Genomic DNA, 17,836 nt, shown 5'->3' with positions numbered 1-17,836 from the left:
GCTGTCAGGGTGGTCCATGTAACTGATTACATGTCCTGGGTAAGTGTGGTTCATGTAACGGGTTACATGACCTGAGTATGGTGTTTGTGTGTGTGAAACTGGCTGATGGTGTCATGAAGGGGTTGTATTTTCTGATCCAGAGGGGTGTAAGGTGTGTTGTCCATGGTGTCCTGTGTAGTTTTGGCCGTAGAATCCAATGGTGTTGCCGTATCGGTTGATTTTGAGAGTGTACATATGAGAAAAAAAGGCAATTTTTAAATGGGCTAGATGGGTAACCATAAAGAATACCACACCGAGTAGAAGCAGCACAACAGGAGGCCGAGAAGCCCACCAAAAGGCGGTGAACACTACCCCAGTGGCCCCAAACCCCCAACCAGGCGCTCCAGCGAGGGGCCGAAAGATTGGTGTCCTGGATAGATTTGATGGGTCAAGAGGAACAAAGGCAGAGATCTATGCCAACCAAATTGTCCTGTACATGATTGCAAATCCAGCGGCCTTTTCTGGACGGCCAAACCAAGGTTGTTTTTTCCCTTTCTTACCTGACTGGACCCGCCAGCAGCTGGGCACAGCCAATGATGGCTAAGATCTGCACGAATCAACCAGTCACCTACGCCGAGTTCACCAGCACCTTTGAATCAATGTACTACAACACCGAGAAAGCACTCGGCGCCCTCAAGCAGACAAAGTTGGTGGCCCACTACACCCACCAGTTTGTCTTAAACGCGCACAACTTGGGTTGGGAGGCCGGCACTTTGATTAGCCAGTACCAGCAAGGCCTCAAAAGGGAAGTCCGACTTGCCCTGGTGATCTTGCGGGTCCAGTTCACAACGCTGGACGAGGTGACCAATCTCGCCCTTCCAATCAACAACGAGCTGAGCGGCTTAGACACAAGTGGAGCGAACTCCAACGCAACCCCGGACCCCAATGCAATGGACTTATCCGCTTTTTGCAGACAGCCGGTATCAGATGAAAAGGCAAGGATGATGCACAAAGGATTATCTTTTAAATGTGGACAACAAGGCCACATAGCGCGTGGATACCCAGGAAAGGGGAAGGGAAAGGCGCCGGCCAAAATAAGCAAACTCAAGGAGGAACTCCAACTTTGGAAGAGCGGAGCAAAGCGGTTTGGCAAGGGTAGTGGGAAGTCAAAAAATGGTGCTGCTCGGGACTGAAGGTTGAGCCCTTCCCAACCAAAGGGGACTTGCTAATAAGAATTGGTGCTAGTCGGATGCTGCCAAGTAATGGAAACAACCCTTGACTTTTTATTCATTTCCCCATAGTGCCAACCAAACTACCCAACAACCATGAGCCCCCCTCCCATACCCCAGTGTGCTTCCTGGTGCATTCGGGGCCACTCATGACATGCTGAGCCTGTCTTACTGTGCCTCAAGGGGCCTATTGAACTCAACAAGGCCATCCAATCGGGTCATGTCCGAGTTTGATGGATCCACAAAGAGGTCTTCTTATGAGATAGACCTTTGGGTGGGACGCGACCACCAACCAACAACTTTCATTGTGACCCAAATCAAGGACTCCTACAATGGCATCCTGGGGATGCTGTGGATTTGTGAGCATGGCCACAGGATTGATTGGAGGAACCGCACCCTACTGGAACCACCAGGCAACATTGCGGCCGCAAAGTTGGCTTCATATATTCCAACAAAAGCCCCATTAGACGGGGAGGAGCCTGTGGGCTCAGCAAGGAATTTTGAAGAGGGGGTAGATAGCATGCTAATGCCCCCGCAATGTGAGCATTATTCGACTTGAAGGCCGGAGAGACATCAAAAAAAGTGGAGGACCTGGTTCCCAAGTGTGACCACCACCACCTCAACATTTTCCGAAAAAACCTTGCGCAGCGGTTACCGCCCCGACACCAATACAATTTCTGTGTGGAGTTAGTCCCAGGTGCAGTCCCCCAAGCTGGCTGAATTATCCCGTTATCACCAGCCTAGAACAAAGCACTGGACACCATGATTGAAGAGGAACTGGCGAGTGGCAGGATATGTTGGACTACGTCCCTGTGGGCAGCACCCGTACTCTTCACTGGAAAAAAGGACGGCAACCTCAGACCGTGCTTTGACTACCGCAGGCTCAATGCGGTCATGGTGAAGAATAAATATCCACTACCACTGATCACAATGGATCTTGTCAAAAACCTGTTGGATGCAAATAGATTCACGAAGTTAGACCTAAGGAACGCATACGGAAACCTACAGGTAGCGGAAGGCAAAAAGGACAAACTTGTGTTTGTTTGCAAAGGCGGTCAATTTGCCCCGCTCACAATGCCCTTTGGGCCAACAGGAGCGCCAGGTTTTTTTCAATACTTCATTCAGGATATCCTACTGGGGAGAGTGGAGAAGGACATGGCGGCCTACCTCAACAATATCATGATTTTTACCCAACCAGGAGATGATCATGAAGCGGCAGTCATGGGTGTTCTGGATATACTCAGCAGGCATCAACTCTGGCTCAATCCCAAAAAATGTGAATTCTCCAAGGAAGAAGTGGAGTACCTGGGGCTACTAATCTCGTGCAACAGAGTCAGAATGGGTGTAAGGACTGGAAGTCCTTCACTGAATGATCAGTGGAGCGGAGGGCCAAAGGCCTGAAGTTCTATGAAAAGAGTGTGGATTTCGAATGAATGACAAAGAAAGGAGAAACCATGGTGAAGACCAGCTTGAGGAAAAAAGGAGAGAAGTCCCTCCAAACAGGAGTACAAGATATATCAGGCACAATATCATGTATAAGCATAAATACATATGTGTCTAATGAGTCAAGTTTGAGTAAGGGTGAAACGTGAGTGAAACTCTTACAATGGGCCCAACCAAAGTTAAGGCGGTCTCCAAATGGTCGGCCCCACCAAATGTCACCGAGCTCCAGTGATTCATTGGCTTTGCAAACTTCTACCGGAGATTCATCAATCATTTTTCAGGCACAACGCAACCTTTACACGACTTTACAAAGGCCAACACCCCGTACGTATGGGATGGTTTATGCAATGAAGCGTTTGAACGTCCGAAGACAGCGTTTACCACGGCCCCAGTTCACAAAATTGCGGACCCCTACCGGGCATTTGTACTAAAGTGCAACTGCTTGGATTTTGCATTAGGCGCAGTGTTATCCCAAGTGTGCGCAAAGGACAGTGAGCTCCATCCCGTGGCGTACCTCTTGCGGTCGCTAATACAGGCCAAAAAGAACTATGAAATATTCGATAAGGAGTTATTGGCCATCATCGCGGTGTTCAAAGAGTGGCAAAACTACTTAGAGGGCAACCCACATTGTCTCAAAGCCATTGTGTACACAGATCACCGCAACCTTGAGACCTTCATGACCACAAAGCGACTGACAAGACAACAAGCAAGATGGGCAGAAACACTAGGATGCTTTGACTTCACAATAGTGTTCAGGCCGGGTCAGAATTCTTCAAAGCCCAACGCGCTCTCCCGCCGTCCCAACCTTGCCCCAGGGAAAGAAGACAAGCTTTCCTTTGGTCAACTGCTGAGACTGGAAAATATAACGCCAGAGACGTTTGCAGAGGTTGCTTCAGTTGAAGCGTGGTTTTTGCATCATGAGGATGCTGAGTTATGGTTCCAGATAGACATGTTGGGCGCTGACGTTACCGACACCACCTCTAATTCACCTAATGACAAGACTGAGACCAACCTAGAGTTGATTGGGCAGATAAGGGAGGCCACTAAGGACAATGACAGGCTGCAAGACATTATCCAACTCATCAACAGACCGCTCAACAAAGGCTCTCCCAAAGAGTCACACAAATTCTCACTAGTGGACGGGATCGTGTACGAAGGACACCGCATAGTGGTCCCAGCCAGAGACAAAATCAAGCTCAAGATACTGCAGAGCAGGCACAACAGCAGAATTGCGGGCCACCCCGGCCGCGCAAGACCTCTCTAGCGCTAGTGCGGCGCTGCTTCACATGGCCCTCTCAAAAGAAGTATGTGAACCGGTACGTGGACGGTTGTGAATCGTGTCAACGGTCTAAACCTTTGTCACAACAGCCATACGGCACCCTGGAGCCACTGGCGGTCCCTGCGAGACCATGGACTGACATCAGTTACAACACGATCACCAATCTACCGGAGTCAAACAGCTTTGACTGTATTCTGACGGTTGTGGACCGATTCACCAAGATGGCTCACTTCTTAGCATGTAGGAAGTCAATGAAGGCAGAGAACCTGGCAAACCTCATGATGAGGGAGGTGTGGAAGCTACACGGGACACCTAAGTCTATTGTGTCTGACAGGGGAAGAATATTCATTTATCAGCTGAAAAAAGAATTGTCCCGCTGTTTAGGGATTCAATTACACCCCTCCACTGCTTTCCACCCCCGCACGGATGGGCAGTCTGAAATAGCAACTAAGGCTGTGGAGCAATACTTGCGGCATTTTGTGCAATATTGCCAAAACAATTGGGAATCACTACTGGCGACAGCCAAGTTTGCCTTTAACAATAATGAGCATACATCAACCGGAATATCCCCGTTTAAAGCCAATTACGGTTTTAACCCAACTTTCAGAGGCATCCCAACAGCAGACCAATCACCAGGAAAATAAAATAGTCAGTTGATGACAAGTGACATTACACCAGCTCCAGCCAGCTACCCACCATCTATCCAATAGCTATCCACTATCTACACCATTCTCCCAACCATCTCCTCAACTTCCAAAATTTACCAAGGAGGTCCTGTTCAGTTTTTGATGAGCCCAACTGATCCTCAGTTCTTTCCAGCTGATACTCATTTTTGGTACCCAGCTCATACTCAGCTTTTCTGCCCAGCTCATACTCAGCTTTTTCACACAGCTCACTCTCAGAATTGGAATAAAGCCTTTTGACCAGCCCTTGCCCAGGTGATGCTCAGCTTTGTACTAGTCCTGGCGCAGCTGATGCTCAGCCTTGTACCAGTCCTTTCTCAGCCTTCTCATAGTCCTGTCCCAGCTGATGCTCAGCTTTGGGCCAGCTGAACGATGCATCTATTACGCTAAATGTAATTAGCGCCGCTAAAACTAAATTCTAGCGCTTGTTGCTAATAATCTGGGGCTGTAATTTTTAGCGTAATACCAACCCGCTAAAAACCGCTAACGCTAAATTACAGCTAAATTACAGCTAATTAGCGGCTTGCTACGCTAAATTAGCTGTAATTTGTAGCGAAAATTGCACTTTTTTGCCCAATCTGAGTTAGCTGTAATTGTAATAGTCCGCCCGCTACAATTTAGTTTAGCGTAGCGGCGCTAAAAAACCGCTAAATTAGGGTATTACACGCTAACTGTAGCGTAATAGATGCATCGTTGGCCAGCTGGCCAGCTGATTCTCAGCTTGCTGAGTATCAGCTGAGCCAGGCCAGGGAAAAAGATGGGAATCAGCTTGGACAGGATCAGAGCTGAAAATCAGCTATAGGGCCAAAGATGAGCATCAGCTGAGCCACAGTCAAGGCTGAGCATCAGCTGTGCCAGGGCCAAAGATGATCATCAGGTGGCCAGTTCCAAAGCTGAGCATCAGCTGGGCCAGGGGAAAAACTGAGCATCAGCTGAGCCAGGGTAAAAGCTGAGCATCAGCTGGGCCAGGGCCAAAGCTGAGCATCATCTGGTTTTTTCACATTGAGTGCTTTGATCCTAACACCTATCATGTGAGACCCAGATGTGCTGGTGGAGAGGAGCAGAATTGGAGCAGTGTTGGAGCTGAAAACAAATTAGCTGTGTCATGTCACTTGCCATCAAGTGACTACTTTTTCTCCTGGTGAATGTATACTGATGGTAGAAGAAAGGATGAAGCTACTAGAGGATGCCCAAGAAGAACTACAAGCGTGTCTGGAGGAAGCGCAGGAGTCCATGAAGAGGAACTTTGATAGAGGAGTGAGGTTGACCCGGGAATGGAAAGCAGGAGATAGCATGTGGCTGAGTAGCAAAAACCTGTTGACAACCAGACCAATTCCTAAACTGGATTACAAATGGCTTGGACCTTTCTCTATTCGACGGAAAATCTCAAACTCAGCTTATGAACTGATATTGCCTTCTTCAATGAATAAGGTACATCCAGATCTTCACGTGTCCCTACTACGCAAACACATTCCGGACAGCATCGCAGGCCAGCGGCAACCACCAACGAAGCCAATCGAGGTAGAAGGAGCAGAAGAACGGGAAGTGGAGGCCATCCTGGATTGTTGGAAAAGGGGATCAAAAATAGAATACTTGGTTAGTTGGCGCAGATTTGGGCCAGAGGACAATCCATGGGAACCACATAAGCATCTCAAACACTGCTCAGAACTCGTAGACAATTTCAACAAAACTTTTCTGGAAGCCGCCGCCAGGCATAAGAGGACAAGGAGAAAATAGGAGAGGGGTTTTTTAATGGGGCCCGTGGAAAGAATGCAAAGCCGGAAAAGAGGAGGAGTTGTCTAAAATCTTGTTTATTTCCATTCTGAAGGGGGTGGCTTGTGCGTTAGGGGGGGGATAGTGTCATGAGCCACGGGAGCTCAGTACATGTACTAGACTGTCATGTAAATGTTATGGCTCTCCTCTATAGAGCCGTGAGGGAGAGAGAACCCAATCTCTCTCCATCTTGGAATATATGTACAAGATCCCAATCCCAGAAGAACCAGACCCTCATCTCCAGAAACTTAGTCATAACACAAAGCCGCACTTCAAGAATATCTCAAGCAGGTAAGTAAACCTGACCCAGAGTAAATAAAGAAGCTTGTTTCACCTCCTTGTTTTGCTTGTTCTGCTTCTTTAGGTTAAGGAAACGTGGGAAGGCTATGTCTTGGATTTGGTCAATTACCAAAACAAGACAAGACTCATTTGGGGCTGGGAAGACTTGTTTAACAAACAAAGGGGGCACAGAAGTGCACTTGGAAAAATGAAACTGTCACCATACTACAAGACTTTTGAGGACAATGTGGAGATTTGGACGGATAGATTGAATCGGATGGAAGGGACATTCAAGAAATGGATTGATGTCGAACGCCAATGGGTCTATCTTGAAGGTATATTTTCTGGTAATGCTGACATCAAGCACCTCCTAGCCAACAAGAGTAACCGATTTGACCACATTAACGCCAAATACCTGGGCCTCATGAAGAGGGGTTTTAGATTGCCGCACGTCCTAGACGTGGTTCAGATACCCAAGGTTCTCAAAACTCTTGATAGACTAGTTGAGGACTTCAGCAAGCTGCAAAACACTTTTGGTGAATATCTGGAGAACAAGCGTTCATCCTTTCCTCGCTTCTACTTTGTCGGTGATGAAGATCTACTCAAAATACTTGGAAACAGCAAAGACATTCTCCGACTCGTCAAACACCTCAAGAAAATGTTTGCGGGACTATCCACCCTTAGTTTCAATGAGGAAGTGACTCAAATCAAAAAAATGTGCTCACACAAAGGAGAAGAAGTCCCTTTCTCAACTCCAATTATTCTGAAAGATTACCCTAAAATCAATGATTGGTTGACCAGGCTCAAGTTGCAGATGCAATCTTCCCTGGCCAAGCTGCTTTTGCAAGGCGGTTGACGAGCTGGCAACATTTTACACTCACGGCGAAACACTTGAAAAGGACAGCTTCCTCCGTTGGATCGAATCTTATCCGGCGCAATTAGTTGTACTGGCAATGCAGATTATGTGGACCCAGACAATTGACAATGCCCTGCAAAACAATGTTGCCTTATTGCTCCCACTTCAAACTGTCTTGCAAACATTGGATCTACTAGCATTTGTGGTTCTTGGAGAACTCAAACCTGTTATGTGAAGAAAGTGCGAACACCTGATAACTGAGTTGGTTCATCAAAGAGATGTGATTTGCCTGCTGAAAAAGAACCAGGTCGACTCAATTACCCGCTTCAAATGGCTCTATCATATGCGCTTCTACCTTGACTCCTCAATCTCCAACCCAACTAATTGACTGTCCATTCACATGGCCACCACCGTGTTCCCTTACGGATTCAAATATCTTGGGGTTCCTGATCAGCTAGTGCAGAAACCCTTGACAGATCAGTCCTATTTAACTCTTACTCAGGCCTCAGGGTGTAAATGGGTTGGGCTGACCCAAGACCCGTTGGGTTTTGGGTTGGGCTCGGGCACATTGTTAAAGAAAATGACATGACCCAAGCCCAACCCAACCCAACTTGTAAAATTGTTGGGTCGGGTTTGGGCAGCCTATTTCCTAATTGGGTCAGCCTGCGACCCGACTGTGACGCCTCCAACAGTCAAGTTGGGGGCTCTTGGCGCCTAAGAGATTGGGTCAACCCAAGAACCAAACCAAAATGACCCGGACCCAACCCAAAATAGTATGACATTGGGTCGGGTTCGGGCAGCATATTTTAAAATCTGCCCTGACCCAACCCAACCCGCGCTAAATGTTGGGTCAGGTTTGGGCGCTGGTTTTTGACCCAAACCTGACCCGTTTACACCCTGACTCAGGCCTTACATGGCCAATTGGGAGGGTCTCCATTTGGACCCGCTGGCACAGATGAGTTTCATTCAAATATTATCATCTTTTTAGTTTATGGTCCCAACTATTCTGTTATTCTTAGGGAAAACCAAGTCTGTCAAAGCGCTCGGACTAGTTCAACTGGGTTGATTTGTGCTTGTTTTCTGTTGCAACAAGACATTTGATTTCCAAGCAATGGGCCGGATTTTTGTCGGACTCTGTCAAGTTGGGGCTGGGGTTGCTTTGACAAGGCCAGGAGAGGATCCTCAGTGTCGTGTCTCAGCAAATCCAAAGTATCCAACAGGGCCTGAAACCTGCTTTGGTTGATCCTAACGCAGAGGTAGAATTGGTTGAAAAAACTCTTAAGATTAATCCCCATACCGGGTAAGTCATGTGAAAATACAATGTTCAATTGTTTTTGTAAGTGCTGCTGCTCACACTAAATGATGTGATTTTTTTAGGATTTTTATTACAATGAACCCAGGATAGGCCGGTTGATCCAACTTGCCAGACAATCTCAAGAAGCTTTTCAGAAGTATGGCCATGACTTGACCAGAATGAGAATTGATTGCCCAGGTGATGTTATTCTCCCAAGGATTTCATACCACTGAAACTCTTGCCTCAAAAGTGGTTCCCTTCTTTAGCTTGTGTGACGAGCAGCTTTCCAAGCAACCCCATTATGACTTTGGATTGCGGGCCCTCAAGGCTGTCCTTACAAGTGCTGGTCATCTTAATTGTGGCCAACTTCAAATCAAAAGCTCGTTTTGTAAGATGATATTATTTGACTAGTTGTTCAACAGAATAACTGAATATGCTGTTGAGTTTGTAGATTTTGTCAATGAATTCAATCCTTTTGCCGCTAGGAGTTGTTTTCCTTTGATTTTTAGTTTGAGTTGTTGAAATTGGTAATACAGTGTTGATGGAACAAAGTTATCCTATCACGTTGGGGACTCCCTTGCAAGACTCAAAAGTGGTTGTGAAACCCTTTTGCTGAATGGAGAAGGGGATGTTGGAGGTGCAAGCCCTGCCCTTCTATACTACCAGCTACAAGACCCACCAAGCTCCACTTGGCAAGTTTTAATAAGGTGATAGGAGTGGTATGCTCAAGATGAGTTTGTTTGAGACACAGTATAAGGTTGTATTGCTATGTAAGGTTTGTTATGAGTGTAGTAGTAAGCTGTAAGTGTTGTGAGTACAGGTGGTGAGTAAATCACTAATGAGTGATAGACTGGGGAACAAAAATAGGTAGCTCCTTATATAGACAAATGTGAGGGATTTTTGCTCCAGGGGGGCTGGGAAAATACAGGAGTGACTGTGTACAATTTATGCAAGGGGTGCGTGCATGAGTGAGGCTGTGCTTAATTTATGCAGAGAGGTGCATAAATGAGGCGGGGAACAATGGGGTTGCAGGGCACAGCCGCAGGGGCAGTGCTACATGATGTAATGCGGATGGCAAACAAATACAAACTAATATATGCAGTGGAGCCAGAGTGGAGCAGGGGACGTATGGGAGTGTATGTGTATAATGAGGGGCACGTGACAGATTGATGGGATGCTACAGGTTGTCCAAAGGGCTTAATTCCAGTGTAGTGGGGCTCTTGTTACGCTTCCAGTGAGGACTAGGGGGTAATTTGGCCTTAGATTTCATTTCTGGTGTCCGCATGGTTGTACTGTGAGGCATTATATGACTAATTACGCAAATGAGAGGAAAACTTTTTGATTTTCCCCATTTTGTATACCACACCATGCAGCTCATCATGTGCTCCAAGGAGGAACTCCTGACTGCTGTAAAATTTTGGCGGGCTTTGGGTGCCTCTGTGAAGAGTTATAAATTTTCACAATGTGTACCTTAGTAGGAGATATGAGCAAAAGCCCCCAGCCCCTCAAAAATATTTTGTGTTAGTGGTGTACTTCCCACAAGCTGAAAAATCTCACAGAGGTCATTTACCTCTGTTTTGTAAAAATTTGGGGCGGTTTGGGGCATGGTAGCTGTGGTTTTGGCGGATTTCCTACTGAGAAAATCCGCCAAATTGGATTCACGGTAGCACACCCATTTAATGAGGTGTGCTAATGTAGTGCAGCTTTCCATGTGCTCTGGAGACCACTTTCTGACTGCTGTAAAGTTTTGGGGGTCTTAGGGCGCCCCAGTCATGAGATATAATTTTTTCTTCATTTTTATGCTTTTTTCTATAATTGAATACCCGACTCCCAAAATTGTTGAAAAAATTAGAGGCCCGACTCCCAAAAATTGCCCGGGTCAATCTTTGGTCCCCAGGACCCGTGTCTGACGTTGATTTTTTGGCCTTGCAACGTGAACGACTTTTGGGAGTTGGAACTTGAATTTTTGGGAGTCAATTAATCAACCCCCTAAGTATATTACAAAGGGCCACAACCGGTCATCAATAGAGATCAAGGACAGCAATGAGACAAAGGTTTTCCTTGACGCAAGGTTCATCAGTGCGCCTGAAGGTGAGACCTACTTTTCCCTTGCGTAGAAGGAAAATATCAACTGATGGTTTGTTCTGCAGCAGCTTGGAGGCTCCTGAAATTTCCCCTCTCAATGCGTTGGCCTCCAGTCACAAGGCTTTCAATTCACAATAAGGACAAGCAGATGATCTATTTCAAAGAAGGCAAAGAATTTGCAGATAAGCTCAAGGTTCAGGAGACTGAACAGACAAACTTAATGGTGTTCTTCAAGCTTAACATAAACAACACTGTTGGAGCAAATAACGTGCGGGAACGTGATCTAATCTACAAGGAAATATCGGAGTACTTCACATGGGTAAAGAAAGACAAAAGGTGGAAAGCGCGGGAGAACAAGGAAGTTTCTGTGGGAAGAATCTTTGCCGTGTCATGTTTGAAAGATTTCAGATGACTAAGATTCATTTCTTAGAGTTAGAATCTGACATAATAACTATCACAACTTATGATAACTGAATAGAAGTGAGAGTTGTTTGGTCTATTTACCTAAGAGCAGGCGGTGGGCCGCTCTCTAGAGAGAAGAGTTATGGAAAGGAAACTTGGGATTGATTGTTGTTTTGGAGATTATCTTCAGACAGTCTGCCTATCTTTGATAGCCGTCAGTCTCAGTTCCTTTCTTATGTCTCTAGCTGCATTAGGGACCTTACACTCAATGCGCCTCTGGCCCTTAGGGTACACTCTATTTGTATTCGGCGAAACCGCGAAGAAGTGACGCGACGTTCTCTACAGAATGAGCGCACTTCTATTTAGCCTTTAGTTTCTTAATTGCCGATTTGGTTGCAAACACTCACCATCCGTTTCCGCTTCTCTTTGAGAGGGGTCGGTTCGGTCGGTCTTTTCCTCTTCAACTTTGTCTGCAGGATTTATGAGATGTTGCGTTAGCGAATTCATCCTTGTCGTTCAGAGTTCGAATCGTCAGTGTCTCACCTGTGGTGTTCTCTGAGATTCTCGCTCTTAGTGACTGGGGGCCGGGATTGTCCACGAGCCTAACTTTGTTGCTTGCTTGCTCCGGACCTGCATGCATCAAAATTGATGAGTCAGTTTTACGGCGCTGCGCTGCTAGTTTGGACTGCGGACTTGGTTCGCTTTGCTTACCAAGTTCCGCAGCTGTTGGAGCTCCCGGCCGCTTTCTCAATTTATGAGAGCTGCGCCGTTCGCCTTGGCTAGATTTCTCACAATGTTTAGCTAGAGAGAAATTCTATCTCAGAATGCTTCTTGCTCATTGGAAAGGTCTGAAATTGCATGGGGACTTACAAATGGTGGATGACAACCTTTGTGGAACCTACCAAGATGCATGTAATGTTCTCGGCTTGTTAGTAAATGACTAGCTTTATGATAAGGCCCTGACAAAGCTTCTTCTTTCCAATTGGGGGACCAACTTTGCCATTTCTTCACCTTGATGCTTGTCAACTTGCCTCCATTGAACCCAACTGCCCTTTATGAGAACCATTGGGAAGCAATGACAGACAACCTTCTGCGGCTAGATCACAAGAACCAGAAAGAAATACCACTTAGCCGGATGCAAAGGCGGGTCTTTGGACTATTCATGTTAGGATAGGTTATGCACTTATGCAAAATCTACGGCATAACTATGTACTTTTCCCTTATGTACATAGTTTCTAACCATAACAGTGACAGGTGACTACACAAGCCTGTCACTGCCATGCACGTATAGTCCCAGCGCTCCCGGGGCAAACTCCTCTTCTCTTTCCTCACCGAGATAGGAGTATCGTATTGTCCCGTGGAGAGCTGACGCCGTCGGACTGTATTGTGCAGGTTAGTCAACATCATCTGCAATGCAATACCGAGATAGGAGTATTGTATTGTCCCGTGGAGAGCTGACACCGTCGGACTGTATCATGCAGATTCCGTTTGGCCTTCTTATAGGTTAAAAGCCGCTCTCTCCTAGACCACGGCGTACTTGAACAAACTCTCAAGATTCTTGGGAGAAGATAGATGAACAGATTGGATTGGGATAAGCAACTCCAGAAGATTATAGAAACTGAAGAACAAAAAGAACAGAACTTACAAGGACGTAATCCACCAGACCCTCCCCAACCCCAACCTTCTACTTTGACAAACCCCACACCCCCTACCATGGACCCTAACACCGGAGATGCGCTCGCCAGCTTGCAGCAGCAGATGGCTGATATGACGGCGGAGCTGAATCGCTTGAAAGCAGGCCAGCCTTTTTTCCACAGCGAAATTGCCGCTGCTGTCCGTGCTCAAGAAAATCAACAAGAAATCATCCTTGGCAATTTCCTGAGAAACCCGATTAAGCTCCATTGTCAAGTGAACCCTGACGAAGTCACGCTGTCCTACGGATCAGCCAACTGGGCGCAGTGGGAAGAGTCAATTGAGTCGACTCTCCAGTACGCTTTCTCCACGGCAGAGTCAATGGTGACCAAGACGTCCAACTTCACCAACCTCGCAACCAAATACAATCACGCCATTGTTTGCCTGATGAAAAATTGCTGCTTGGGATCATCAAAGCAGCGGGGCACAAGACAGCTAAGACCATCTACAAGGCTTTGAAGCAGAAGTGCGAACGATCCAACAGGCGACACAAGATTGACTTGGTCGTGGCGTTAATGGACCTAGCGAACAAGAAGGGCATTGCGGATACTTCTCCAGATTAACTTCAAGCCAGCTGTTGGCGCGGAGTTGACCAAATTTGAGTTCACGGTCGATCAAAATCTGAATGACAAGAAGTCACTGTCGTTTGCCAACGTCACCACTGTTATTCAATCAGCTTTGGGAAAAATGAGCAAACGATTGGTTCAAAGCGACCACGTACCAATGGAACTAGACCAGATCCAAGCCTTTCATCAAGGTAGTAAGAGCAGGTACGTCACCCCTCAAAGGTGTAATTTGACCAATAAGTCTTTGAAACTCAACCACCCCTGGTTTGCGGTCGACAAAGCGGAATACTACAAGGGGAAGGAGCCTCCTGAGTCGTTGATCCGCAAACATGGAATGGAATGCGCTTATTGCTCTCGTGACGGCCATTGGTTTCCCAACTGTACCGAATACTGGCGCGCAGTTGCAATGAAGGAGATCAGCCCAACGCCAGCAGACTTTGACTCTCGTGACTCAAAGTATGTTTCACCTCGCCAATCGGAACACCACGTCAGGAAGGTCAACTTCCCCAACATGACTGAAGGGGTGCTCCTTGACTCTGGAGCGTCGGCTCATGTGAGTGGAAACTCCCCACTTTTCAAGCCGACACGTAAGCTGATGGTCCCTCAAACATTCTATCTTGCTGTCACGGTTTTCGACGTCGGTAGGGTAACAATTTCGACGCCAACGGGGAAACTAGTGATTGAGGATGTGTATCATGTTCCAGGTGTTGACAGTGTGATCTTGTCAACGGGAAGGCTAATTGCGGCAGGTTGGAAACTTTGCTATGAAGGAACGGAGGCTACTCTATTAGACCCTTTGAATAATAGTTACTCAACCATCTTTCATAACTACTGTTGGTCACTAGAAACTCTCACCAACTCTTTGTCTGCAAGTAAAGTAACTCAACGGCCTTCTTTTGACTTGTACAAGTGGCACGTTTGCCTTGGCCATGCGTCTGATGAGATCGTTAAGCGCTACCTTAAGATGAATTACCTCGAAGTGAAGGTCAAATGGTCTGAATTTTTCTGTGATTGTTGTGCTAAGTCAAAAAGCACCAACCAAAAATCACTGGGGGTTGAATCAAAAATTGTGTGAGACAAACCACTAGACTTGATGGTTTTGGACGTAGCTGGACCGTTTGAGACTGATCTCCATGGCATGAAGTACTGTATTACTCTTTGTGACCACGCTAGCACCTTCTCTTTTGTCAGATCAATTGAAAGGAAAGCGGATGTACCAGATAAAATAATGTCCTGGATGGCCCACTTACACAACTATTTTGGCTGATATCCGACACACATTCTTTGCGACAACGCCCCGGAATACGTACATGCGCTGAGGAAAAGATTGGATGTCATCGGAGTGAAAACAGCCCCTAGCGCACCGTATACGCCGCAACAAAACGGAGAAGCTGAGAGATTGAATTGTACTGTCGGAGATATGGCGCGGACCATGCTTCACAAGAGTGGTCTACCCCGTCGTTTCTGGAGCTATGCTTGGTCAACTGCTGGGCATATACACAATTGGATCCCTAATTCTCGGACTGGCGACAAATCCCCAATCAAGCTATTCTACGGCATCAGACCCAATCCGGACGTCCTTTATCCGTTTGGGGCTAAAGCGCTCATACACATACCTAATGAACGGCGGAAGAAGCTTGATGAGCGGGCTCAAGAAGCGGTATTGATTGGATACCCGGATGCAGGAGCAGGCTGGTTGTTTTTTTTGCCTAGAGAACGCAGGGCGATACACTCCACATCAGTGTTTTTTCCGGATTTCCAAACCTTACCGGTCCACAAACCTGCGCCCAAGAAGTCAGATATTGATTTTGTTCTCAATCAAATAATGCTTAAGTTAGGTGAAGAACGGACCTATCTGATAGCCACGGAAGAGGCAAAACAATTAGCTCAACTGGAATCTGGCCCTGAGATAGACCTACCTAAGACAGTCAAAGCGGCACTGGCGAGTTTGGATTTAGTTTCCTGGAAGGCGGCGGCGACTTACGAGATGGAAAAATTCGGTGAAATGGACGTATGGGAGGCGGTGGATCCTTTCAAGGGAATGCGAGTACTAGGAGCGAGGTGGGTATTTTCCTTGAAGAGGAGACCCAATGGATCTGTCGAGAAATTTTGAGCGCGGTACGTTGCAAAAGGTTTCAACCAACAACTGGGTGTTGACTGTAACGAGATGTATGCGCCAACTGCATCGCTCAATACGCTCAGGCTTCTGAACTCAATGGCGAATAAATTTTGGTTGCCGGCTGCCACTTTTGATGTAAGCTCTGCTTACCTATACAGTCCGATCGAAGAAGATGTATACGTCCAACCACCGCTCAAGATCTTTCCGCATTTAAAAGGAAAAGTGATGAAACTGAAGAAGGCACTCTACAGGACGAAACAGGCGGCGCGGTGTTGGTGGAAATATTTCAAATCAACGGTGGAGAAACTTGGTTTTGAAGCAAGTGAAATTGAACCATCATTATACCTGTTCCGGAAAGCGCCTGGTTGCACGTCGATGATGGTTTTGCGGTTGCGTCGGATAAATTACTGCTGAATCAGTTGCGTGACGGTATGATGAAAGATCTGGAAATCAAATGGTTGGCAAATGTTGAAAGACTGGTGGGCATCAACATCAACTACATGGCGGACGGAGTTTCCCTTAGTCAGTCGCAGATGGCGCAGAAGATTGTGGAGAAATACAAACAACCAATCTTTCCGAAAACGTGCGCTCTACCAGACAATACTCTTGAAACTTTTACCGGCGAACCCTGTGATCCTACAGAATACCGCTCAGTTATTGGTTCCCTCATGTATCTGTCTAGCGGAACTCGCCCTGATCTAGCGCATCCGGTAAATTTGTTAGCGCGTTTTAGTTCTAATCCTAGAAAAATTCACTGGAAAACTTTGGATGTGCTTGTTGGATATGTAAAAAAGACGGTGGAAAAGCGGCTAGTTTATTGGGGAATGGGAGAGGATTTGCAGTTGTGGACGGATGCGAACTGGGGGGGGAGCACGAGCGGTCGACGACGGGATATGTGATGACTTACTGCCGTGATGTCATAGCATGGGGTTCTCGGAGGCAAACGGTGGTGGCACTCTCAACATGCGCGGCGGAATACCTGGCGCTTTCAGAGGGATCTCAACAACTTGCGCATATCATATACTTGATGACATCAAGCTTTATCCGCAAATCTCAATTCATGTGGACAACAAGGCGGCTATTTTAATTGCATCAGACAATGCATCCAAGAAGAAAACCAAGTATCTACAACGGGCATTTTACTTTGTGAATGATTTACTTTGGGCGAATGGAATCAAGCTCCAGTGTACAAGCACGGTAAATCAGTTGGCGGATGTATTGACAAAGAAATTGGGGCCGACAAAAATGATTGAGGCAGGGATTAAGTTGGGTTTGATCGGGTAGTTTTTGCATGCGTGGGGGGGGGAGTGTTAGGATAGGTTATGCACTTATGCAAAATCTACGGCATAACTATGTACATAGTTTCTAACCATGACAGTGACAGGTGACTACACAAGCCTGTCACTGCCGTGCACGTATAGTCCCAGCGCTCCCGGGGTGAACTCCTCTTCTCTTTCCTCACCGAGATAGGAGTATTGTATTGTCCCCTGGACAGCTGACGCCGTCGGACTGTATCATGCAGGTTAGTCAACATCATCTGCAATGCAATACCGAGATAGGAGTATTGTATCGTCCCGTGGAGAGCTGACACCGTTGGACTTTATTGTGCAGATTCCGTTTGGCCTTCTTATAATTCAAACTCAAGGCTCTTCTCAACAGTATGGGATCTTCACTCAAGAAATCTGGGATAATTGTTGCTGGGTCTGACTACCGGAAAATGTGTCAGTTTGACTAGATCCCAGGAGAGATTGAACACTTAGCTCATGTCATTGTCAGATTGGAGAATGCGGTCACAATCTTTAACAAGGAACAAGCAGCATTTTTTTGGATGGTCGAAGTCTCACTCACTAAAGGTCTACTGCGAACATATTATCTTGACGGTCCAGGCGGAACAGGTAAAGCGTTTTTGCTCAACTCATTGGTTGATTTGTGCAAGTCTATGGAAAATTTTTGGTCGTAGCTGCGTTTTCAGGTGTTGTAGTGCTATTGTGGAAGCGGAGACAAACATTGCACTTGGCGTTCAAAATTCCAATTGACTTGGGACCAGATATTGAATGTAACTTTGAACCTGATCAAAAAATTGGGAAGGGTCTGGCAATGGTTGATTTGATTGTTTGCGACAAGATTGTGACAATCCATAAGTACGCCATAGAGGCG

General features: G+C 46.5%; 1 protein-coding gene across 1 annotated transcript; it reads left to right on the top strand.

Moving 5' to 3' along the window:
• Positions 1 to 6,873: 6,873 nt before the first annotated feature.
• Positions 6,874 to 7,521, top strand: PtA15_15A160 (uncharacterized protein; the record flags this gene model as incomplete). The annotated part of the gene is made up of 1 exon (XM_053163338.1): positions 6,874 to 7,521. One exon carries the CDS (start codon positions 6,874 to 6,876, stop codon positions 7,519 to 7,521), a length of 648 nt encoding a protein of 215 aa, XP_053027323.1.
• Between the last annotated feature and the right edge of the window lie 10,315 nt (positions 7,522 to 17,836).

The sequence above is a fragment of the Puccinia triticina genome, chromosome 15A (assembly GCF_026914185.1).
Source record: "Puccinia triticina chromosome 15A, complete sequence".
NCBI lineage: Eukaryota > Fungi > Basidiomycota > Pucciniomycetes > Pucciniales > Pucciniaceae > Puccinia > Puccinia triticina.
This window is presented reverse-complemented; position numbering and strand designations above follow the sequence as displayed.